Source organism: Podospora pseudopauciseta (genome assembly GCF_035222475.1).
Source record: "Podospora pseudopauciseta strain CBS 411.78 chromosome 5 map unlocalized CBS411.78m_5, whole genome shotgun sequence".
NCBI lineage: Eukaryota > Fungi > Ascomycota > Sordariomycetes > Sordariales > Podosporaceae > Podospora > Podospora pseudopauciseta.
In genome coordinates, this window is record NW_026946665.1 from 965,159 (window position 1) to 975,013 (window position 9,855).

The 9,855-nt window shown below is 53.8% G+C and overlaps 3 protein-coding genes across 3 annotated transcripts; 1 reads left to right on the forward strand and 2 right to left on the reverse strand.

The window, feature by feature from the left end:
* Window positions 1-237: 237 nt before the first annotated feature.
* Window positions 238-2,099, reverse strand: QC763_0075660 (uncharacterized protein; the record flags this gene model as incomplete). The annotated part of the gene is made up of 4 exons (XM_062906035.1): window positions 238-242; window positions 304-409; window positions 470-963; window positions 1,790-2,099. 4 exons carry the CDS (start codon window positions 2,097-2,099, stop codon window positions 238-240), a joined length of 915 nt encoding a protein of 304 aa, XP_062764877.1.
* Window positions 2,100-3,443: 1,344 nt separating this feature from the next.
* QC763_508755 (uncharacterized protein) lies at window positions 3,444-8,547 on the reverse strand (the record flags this gene model as incomplete). Its single annotated transcript, XM_062913466.1, has 2 exons — window positions 4,229-8,547; window positions 3,444-4,183 (listed from the first exon to the last, which is right to left on the reverse strand). The coding sequence occupies exons 1-2, from the start codon at window positions 4,386-4,388 to the stop codon at window positions 3,444-3,446; spliced, it is 900 nt and encodes a 299-aa protein (XP_062764878.1). The 5' UTR covers window positions 4,389-8,547.
* On the forward strand, window positions 3,560-9,855 carry SMC4 (Structural maintenance of chromosomes protein 4). The gene is made up of 2 exons (XM_062913467.1): window positions 3,560-9,408; window positions 9,463-9,855. The coding sequence occupies exons 1-2, from the start codon at window positions 4,978-4,980 to the stop codon at window positions 9,805-9,807; spliced, it is 4,776 nt and encodes a 1,591-aa protein (XP_062764879.1). The 5' UTR covers window positions 3,560-4,977; the 3' UTR covers window positions 9,808-9,855.

Sequence of the window (9,855 nt, forward strand, 5' to 3'; positions counted from 1 at the left end):
CCGGGAAGCAATGGTGGACATGATTTTATATCCGATGCAATGGATTGCCGAGGACGATCAAGGTCAGGCTTCTCAGCTCCAAGCCAATACCTTGCACTATCGACACCATTGATAGGTAGGTATTGGCATCTCGAGAGTCGATATCGTCTACAGACCAACCGAAATTATGCTCTCTTTTTGACGTACGTCATTCATGATTTTTTGCTGCGAAATTCAATTTGGACAGGACAAGCTCCATTAACCTCAGCAGCTCTCCCTCCGGTCGCATTGGAATATAGACATATGTAATGGGGATTGGGGGACTGGTTGGGTACCGTTGACTGGGCCGGTCTAACCGGTCGAGAAAGTGAGAGGGGATGAGGGCTGTGTAAAAATAGAGGTTGTCATCCTTGGCGGCCAGTAGATGAACCTATTCAAAAACACTGTTGGCCCACCCCAAGCGTGCGGCATCGCATTAGGTTATACGTACCCTGTAGTGGTCAGGACGGCTTTGGTCTTGGTAGGACTGCTCCTGCGCAAGGGCAATCAGAACGGCAGCGATATATGGATCCTCAATGTCTTTGGCCGGTCGGAGGCGCCGTTGCCGCTTATGCTGCGCCCGGGCAACGGGCGAGTTGAGCCGACGGGATCGGAAGAGGGAGATGGATTTGTCGCGGCGTCTTTGCGCGGCTTCGAGAGCGAGATAGGCAAGCCTTGGGGGGGTTGGGACGGGCGAGAAGAGAGCGTTGGTCGCGAGAGACGCAACTACCCGTCGACTGAATTGGAAGTTGAGCTTGGTGCCGTCGTACTCGTTGAGCTTGAAGTACTCGAGGAGAGCGCCCCTGACTAGCGTCTTTGCTAGAATGCTACGCGGTAGTTGACGAGCAGCATGCCGGAGCCCTTCCGGGAACCGGGCTTGCTCGTGCCCGTGCGGTCCAATCACTTCGCGGGCGAAGTAACATCCGAGAAGGGCGAGGTGCTGCGCTGTCCAGTGTAGCGGCCGCACAAACAGACGATCGCGACTATGTTTGCGCAGAATGTCATTTTATTGATGCCAGTTCGGTTTCTCGGAGGCGCTTGAGCGGTACCTCCGGTTTCCCTTCAGTCGCAGATTTGGCAGTAGACATTGGCATTTTGTGTTGGGTAAGGTTTGTTTGGGAGAGTGGTCGCGGTGGGATGGACGCGTTGTTTGAATTGCGTCACCAGATCATGTGATATAATGTCCCAGGCTGTTCGCAAAATGGTCCACGCCCCACCCTGAATTCAACCAATCAGGGCTTACATTCTACTTACAAAATATACGGGCCTTAAAACTCTTCCAAATTCTTAATTTTTACGCCAATAGAGCAAGATTTATTAATCCCAAGAGCTCCTTTATATTCTATGCGCTTCTTTCTTCTTTTAAATGGCCTTGTTATATTTCAAAACGATGAAGTTGGGGGTTTTGGTCTTTGGAAGTGTTCAAAGTGTTTGATGAGTTGCAAGAGGAGACCGTGGACCTCATTGACAACCACCCTGCATAGAGTCCAATGCTACCTACCCAGCCCAAGGCAAATGTGGTCCCTTATTGCGCTGGAAGTAATGTTGTGCTTCATCGTTCTTCTATATTACTCAAGAACCTGTCCAAAAGTTCAGATGAAATCTTCGGACACCGGGGCGCGACCAGCCAAAAGGCAGAAGCTGGACGGCATCAACGTTATCCTGAACACGAGCAACGAGGAGCTGACGAAACCTGCTAGCAAAAATGGGGCCCTCGCCATTTAATCGCTTATAGGCTTCGCGTTGGCCATGAATCCCCATTTCTACCGACCTTCCTCGATATTCACCACAATTCTTGTCCCGTATGCGGGGGTCACAATACACCGTCTCAGAGAGTCGACATTGACCGAGTTAGGTCCTTGATTGGGGAAACTCCCCGGACTTTGTGCCAGCAGGCCGAAAGTGAACTTCTTCGACTGCCCGAGGGCTTTTTCTGGGCCGCCCTTGCCCGCACAGCTCGCCACGAGCTTCTTGAGCCTGTGGCAGAGAAGGTGTATCCGCAGCGAGCGAGGACATCCGTACAGAGGGAAGGCTACATCCCCCTCCGGGACGGCTATACTCGGTTCCTCATCTTCTACCATACCCTCTTTATCCGATTTTGGTAACGATACGGATGATTTCGACGAGGACGAGAATGAGGCCCGGCGTGGTAAACCTGAGGTGGTCACCGTTCATCATGTCACCTGTTTCCTACAAGTTGCCCTAGGACTTTGCCTCCTGCAGCATTCCGCCGCCGAAACTAGGATGCAGGTCGAGGTCAGACCACGGGCCGGGCGTTTTCGGTCGACAATTCAAATTGCCGGAAATCCTATTACGGCTGAAGACAACGGAGGGGTTTGTCGTGTGCGTCACAGGGGGTATAGGTGGACGATGGACCAACCTTACTTGGCTATTATCGAAGTAAAGCGAGCATTTTAGCCCATCAACGCTGATGACGGAACGGCATCATACCACCCAGTCAGACCGTACGAGAATCTGGCACAGTATCTTGGCGAAGCCGTTGTTACTTAGGCAAACCCCCAGCATTTCAAGAAAGGGTCAAGATTTTTCTACCTCATCTCCCCCTTCCCCTCCTTCTCCTAGGTTAATCGTATATAGCTGCTCGTGCTTACTTTACTTCAGAGCGGTTTTGATTGCGGCCACGAATACCTTTCTCCGCTTTATTCGAGCAAAGGGCCCTTGTCGGTGATGCTTCGAAGGAAGTCTTTGTTCAAATGCAGAGTACGAGCTAGTTAAACCTTCAGTCCATATAAAGCGAGACGGGTCGCCCTTTGTCACGTTCTAGCATTAGTAGCATGCGCATGAAGTTTAAGGTGGAACTGGAATTCTATCGATGTTTGGATTCTATAGTAAAGATGTGGTGGTGTGCTGTAACAGGCGAAGCTCTCATGACAAGGGCCACCAAGCCCGCCAATGGTAACTATGTCCCAGGGTTCTATCAGCAGGCGCTCAACGACCAAGCCTGGATCTCGAATATCCAAAGGTATCTCAACAAACTGTGTGAACGGGTGCGCCAACTCGATGACCACGCTGGTAACGAAGGTGAGATGTCGGACAAAGATATCATCTCAAGACTACACAGGTAGGTAATGTTTAACGCCGCTTCATACCGACCCACACCCTAACACTTTGTCCAGAGAGCCAAGTACTTCACCATGCTTCTCAACTCACACAGACAATCATCACACGTCTCGCCACCGCACTGCCATTGACACCACAGATTGACAACCATCATGATGATATTCATTTTACCCTTTACCAAACGCCCCGAGAACGCCACGCTAAATAAGCTATACTATGTATGCTCTTGGCAGCACACAAGACAGCCCATAAAATCCCAGTACCATAAATACAGAATACAACAAATTCACTCACCATCCTCATTGCCCACTGTCGAGAATTCATTCTCCAAGTGTATGAGAAAATCACCACCTCCCAACCCCATTAACCCCCACCTGCTCCAACCCCCGCCCCGTAACAACCTCCCTCATGACCCTAACAGCCCTCGCACTCTTCCCCCCCCTCCCCCCCCTCTCCCTACCCCCCACAAACTCATTAAACCACTCCTCCTCCCTCCCCTCCAACGGCAAACTAACCAACTCCCTCACCCGCCCCCCCACACTCTCCCCACCCTCGATCACACTCCCCACCAACCTCTCAAACAACCCCCTCCTCGCATTCTCCGGCCACATCCTAGTAAAATACAATGCCTCCGTCACGCTCGTCCTCGCCAACGCCCCAAACAACAGCTCCAAACTCTCGCCCGTCTTGAGCACCGGCTGGACAGTGTTATAATACGCTAACGGCAACGAGTAATCATCCTCCGTCTTCTTGGCGTGCTTGACCAGAACTGTTATAATATCGTCGGCAAACTCGCTTGGCAAGGAAGGATGGCAGAGGTATTCCAGCGCAAACTTGAATTCTGACCTGTCCATATGCCACAGCCCCCGCATGAGGATCTGGTAGTTGGATGGGAGCCCCGACTCGTCGGCGAGGGAAAGGGCTAGGTTGGAGGTACGGGGGCCGCGTTTTTCGTCAAAGTCGAGGAGGAGGTAGAAGAGGACTGAGAGGCGGGCGTGGGGGGAGATGCCGGGGGAGGAGGTGATGATTTGGTTGTGGAGGGAGCGGAGGGCGGAGGAGGAGTGAGGGGGGTAGACTTTTGATGCTGGAACAAGGATGTTAGTATCTGGGGGAGGGGAGGGGAACAAACCATCTTTGATACCTAGGCGGTGGAGGACTCGATCGATGAAGAGGACGCCGTCGAAGGATTTGCGAAAGGTTTCGATTTGGCGGGAAAAGGTTGGGTCGTAGGGGGATGGGCCGTCGGTTGGGAAGGCGGCGTTGAAGTGGGTGAAGTCGAGCATGTTCATTTTGGCGGTGGTTATGGGAGGTGTGATGTTGATGGGTTGGGTTTGGGGGAATGTAAACAGAGGAAGGCTTCAAAAGCTTGATGAAGCTTCAGATGTGACGACGTGCGACCCGACCCGATTGATTCATGAATTAGAGGGAAAAGAAGCTTGGTTTAGCTTGTCTAACGGGGTGCGGTGGAGCTGATAATGCCGTTAAGCGGAAAACTGTCACGGGATAGCGTGTTCTCAAGATGGTCAATTCAGACGCGCGATAAGAACGCGTTCGACCAGTCAATCGTGGCTGGTGTCTAGTGGCTAGTGGCTTTTGGCGGGGGCAGACGTGGCTTGTGATTTGTTTACAATCAATTAATGTCAACAGACGACAACTGGGGAAAGCGGGGCCTGAGCTCTGGGATTTGTCGCAGCGACTTTTGGACTGAAACGACTCGACAAAAACTCGACGACGACCACCAGCGCGTTTTGTGTTTCTGTTGCGTGGGAGATCTGCCAGGCGCTTTGTGTATCTTGCCTTTGCGCAGCGATTTGTTGCGCTGTTTGTTGTTGGTTTTCTTGATTTCTTTTGGACGTTTGTAGCACACACACCGCAAATATGTCGACGCGACAGTCCCGCCGGATTGCGACCCGGCGCAACACCACTATTGTCGAGAGTTCGGAGGACGAGCTGGGCGACGGGTCCCCAAAAGTGAAGCAGGAAGAGGAGGAGGAGGAATACACACCGGCACCGGTCGAGAAGAAAAGACCAGGTCGGAGGAGGACCACCACTACCGAACTTGCACCAGCTGCACCCGCCGAGACACCAGTGAGGAAGCCCAGAGGACGCCCAAAGAAGAGTCTTGCGCCTGCGGTCCCCCCCCCTTCCGCACCGCCTGTTATCGAGAGTACCGAGAATGTAGATCCCGACCAGTCGCTCGCCAGCGTAGCGGGTGCATCATCAGCTGTTGACGTCGACGATACCTCAGTTGGGCCCCCACCATCGACAGTGAAGAAGCCTGTCGCGGCAGCCGACGACACCGTTGGACCACCACCATCCACAGCAAAGAAGCCCGCTGGAAGACCACGAAAGAGTGTCGCGCCCCGTACAAGCAAGACACCCACGCCGGCGCCTGAATTGAACGCTCCCACCCAATCTCCAAAGCCATCTGTGCCGCCATCAGCACAGCTCCTACGCGATGCCCCCCCGCTTACCGATATCACTTCTGCGACCAATAATGCCCCGCCGAATTCGCAACAAGACGATACCGTGATTGCGCCCATCAAACCGATCAAGCCCATGGATACAGTGCTCGAGAAGCCAATGGATATCATGCTGAAGTCGCGCACAATGCAGATCCCCGTGATTCAAGATACCGGCCCAAAGCCGCGCATTGTCATCACTTATCTTGTGCTCACCAACTTTAAGAGTTATGCCGGCAAGCAGGAGGTCGGGCCTTTCCATGCTTCATTCTCCTCGGTTGTCGGTCCCAACGGTTCGGGCAAGTCCAACGTCATCGACTCCCTGCTGTTCGTGTTTGGTTTCAGAGCAAGCAAGATGAGACAAGGCAAAATCTCGGCCCTCATTCACAACTCGGCAAAGTACCCGAATCTGGAGTACTGCGAGGTCGCGGTGCACTTCCGTGAGGTGATGGACCTTCCTGGCGGAGGTCACGAAGTCATCCCAGACTCAGACCTGGTCATTTCCCGCAAGGCCTTCAGAAACAACTCCAGCGCCTACTACATCAACGGAAAGACCTCCAACTTCACAACTGTCACAACGTTGCTCCGGGACCGCGGGGTCGATCTTGACCACAAGCGTTTCTTGATTCTGCAGGGTGAAGTCGAGTCTATTGCGCAGATGAAGGCCAAGGCTGCCAACGAGCACGATGATGGTCTTCTCGAGTATCTTGAGGACATCATTGGCACATCCAAGTACAAGACACCTATTGAGGAATCAGCCGCCGAGGTCGAGACACTCAATGAAATCTGCTTGGAAAAGAGCGGTCGTGTTCAACACGTTGAGAAGGAGAAGCAGAGCCTCGAGGACAAGAAGAACAAGGCTTTGGCTTTCATTCGTGATGAAAATGAGCTTGCCATGAAGCAGTCCGCTTTGTACCAACTCTACATCAGCCAATGCGAGGATAACCTAGCTGTCACAGACGAAGCCATCAGTCAGATGCAGGAACAACTCAACGCCGAGCTCGAGAAGCACAACGGCAGCGAGCAGATCATCAAGCAGCTGGAGAAGGCTCACGCCAAGGGCAACAAGGAGTATGAGGCTCAAGAAAAGGAAACTCAGGCCCTGATCAAGGAGATGGCCAAGTTTGAGCAGGAGCGCGTCAAGTTCGAGGAGAAGCGGAAGTTCTTGGCCGATAAGCGTAAGAAGCTTGAGAAGACCATTGCCAACTCTGAGAACTCGGCAGAGCAGGCCGACCAGACCATTCAGGAATGCGCTGAGGATATCGAGAGGCGTGCGGCTGAGATCGAGAACATCGAAAGGTGGATCAAGGAGGAGGAGGAAGAGCTGACCAAGATCCGCGACAGCCTCAAGGGCAAGACTCAGCACATGTCCGATCAGATTGCGGCGAAGCAAAAGTCGCTTGAGCCCTGGAAGGAGAAGATCAACCAGAAGCAATCTGCTATCGCCGTGGCGGAAAGTGAGTTGGCCATCTTGGAGGAAAAGGCCAAGGCTGGTGGTGTTGCGCTTGAGGAGATGGAGGCCAAGATTGTGGCCATTCAGGAACTTCAGGCGGCCAAGGCGGAAGAGTTCAAGGCGTGCCAGGCTGAGAAGGATGCGCTCAAGAAGGAGGGCAGAAGAGTGGTTGCTGAGCTGGAGGAGCTTGCTCAGGAAGAGCCAAAATTCCGCGCTAAGCTGTCTAACCTGCGGCAAAAGGCGGACGAGGCTCGCTCAAGCTTTTCGGCTACCAAGACGCAAGGCAATGTCCTAACGGCGCTTATGCGCATGAAGGAGTCTGGTCGTATTGACGGCTTCCACGGGCGGCTTGGCAACCTCGGTGCCATCGACAAGAAGTACGACGTTGCCATCTCGACGGCTTGCGGTCAGCTTGACAACTTTGTCACGGACACTGTCGAGGCTGGTCAGCAGTGCATCGAGCACTTGCGCAAGACCAACTTGGGTCGCGGCAACTTTATGTGCTTGGACAAGCTGAGAGTCCGTGACTTCTCACCCATCAAGACTCCCGAGGATGCGCCCCGTCTGTTTGACCTGGTTCAGCCCAAGGATGAGAAGTTCAGACCTGCTTTCTACCATGCGCTCCAAGATACATTGGTTGCGGAAGATCTTGCCCAGGCCAACCGCATCGCCTATGGCGCCAAGAGATGGCGTGTTGTCACTCTGGCCGGCGAGCTGATTGACAAATCTGGTACCATGTCTGGTGGTGGTACGACAGTCAAGAAGGGATTGATGTCGTCCAAGCTGGTGGCCGAGATCAGCAAGGAGCAGGTGGACAAGGTGGAGGCTGATCGCGATGCCTTTGAGCAGAGATTCCAAGAGTTCCAAGATCATCAACGTGAGCTGGAGGCTCGTCTTCGTTCCCTCAAGGAGCAGATCCCACAGCTTGACACCAAGATGCAGAAGATCAACCTCGAGATTGGGAGTTCATCCAGGAACTTGGCGGATGCTCAGCGCAGAATTAAGGAACTCAGCAAGGAGCACCAGCCTTCCCAGACAGACGACAACCGGGTTGCCGTATTGCAAAAGGAGATTGCCAAGCTTAACAAGGAGATTGAGAAGCTCCATGGCGAGACTTCTAGTGTCGAGGATGAGATTAAAGAGCTGCAGGACAAGATTATGGAGGTTGGTGGTGAGAAGCTCCGGCAACAGCGCACCAAGGTGGACAATCTCAAGGATGAGATTCGTTCCCAAAACGAGGAGGTCTCCAGCGCCGAGGTCCGCAAGGTCAAGGCTGAGAAGCAGAAGGTCAAGCTCGAGAAGGACCACGCCAAGGCTTCCAAGGAGCTCGAGGCTGCCAATCGGGACCTGGAGAGACTCGAGGAGGAGATTGAGAACCAGGGTACCAAGGCTGAGGATTACACCACCAGAGTCGAGGAGGCCAAGGAAGCTCTTGCTGCCAAGAAGGAGGAACTTTCCACACTCAAGGCCGAACTTGACGAGAAGACCACCGAGTTGAACGCCACCCGTGCCGTCGAAATCGAAATGCGCAACAAGCTCGAGGAGAACCAAAAGGTACTCAAGGAGACGCAAAGGCAGCTTGCCTACTGGGAGAATAAGCTATCCAAGCTCTCGCTTCAAAACATTGAGGACCTTGAGTCCGGCCGACCTTCCCAGCCTGTGACCCCCCAGTCCGGGCCCAAGACGCCAGGTAACGAAGACGAGGAAGAGGATGCCGAAGGCGAACCCGAGCTCGACGCCGAGGGCGACTCCCCCATGGGCGATGCCACCGACTCAGACGACGAAGACCCTGCCGCCCAGCTCCAAGCCGAGGCGGAAGCCACCTTCCTCGGTTCCGGCCGCGGTCCTAATCCTGCCTCCAACCCACTGGAGCTCCCACGCTACACCCGCGATGAGCTCTCTGACATGTCAGAAAAGACGCTCAAGGGCGAAATTGCCGTTCTGGAGGAAAAGACCCAGAACGTCAATGTTGATCTTGGTGTCCTGGCTGAGTACAGGCGCAGAGTAGAAGAGCACGCCGCCCGCTCCCAGGACTTGGCTTCTGCCGTTGCTCAAAGGGATGCCGCCAAGAAGAGATGTGACGACCTCCGCCGGCTGAGGCTGGAAGGTTTCATGGAGGGCTTCTCCACCATCTCGCTCCGTCTCAAGGAAATGTACCAGATGATCACCATGGGCGGCAACGCCGAGCTGGAGCTGGTCGACTCCCTCGACCCCTTCTCGGAAGGTATCCTCTTCTCGGTCATGCCCCCCAAGAAATCATGGAAGAACATCTCCAACTTATCTGGTGGTGAGAAGACGCTTTCTTCGCTTGCGTTGGTGTTTGCGCTGCATCATTACAAGCCTACGCCGCTGTATGTCATGGACGAGATTGATGCCGCGTTGGACTTCAGAAACGTGAGTTTTTCCTTCCTCTCCTCCCCTTCCGCAACAGTTCTAACAGTAATACAGGTCTCGATTGTGGCGAATTACATCAAGGAGCGCACGAAGAATGCTCAGTTTATTGTTATCTCGCTGAGGAACAACATGTTTGAGCTTGCGGCGAGGCTGGTGGGTGTTTACAAGGTTAATCACATGACCAAGAGTGTTACTATTGAGAATAAGGAGTATGTCAAGGGGCGGCAGCAGCAGCAACAGTCGTCGCAGCAGCCGGCGCAGTCCCAGAGGGGAGGGACGGAGCAGACAACGAGGGTGTTTGGGCCGGGGATGGCGAGGAGGGAGGAGAGCGGGAAGGAGCCGGAGCGGTTGGGGAGCAGTAGTAGCGCGAGTAGTAACTTGACTCATCGGCCGAGGTAAAGGGGGGGGCGGGATTTTGGTTGGATTAGGTCAAGATGGGTGGCTTGC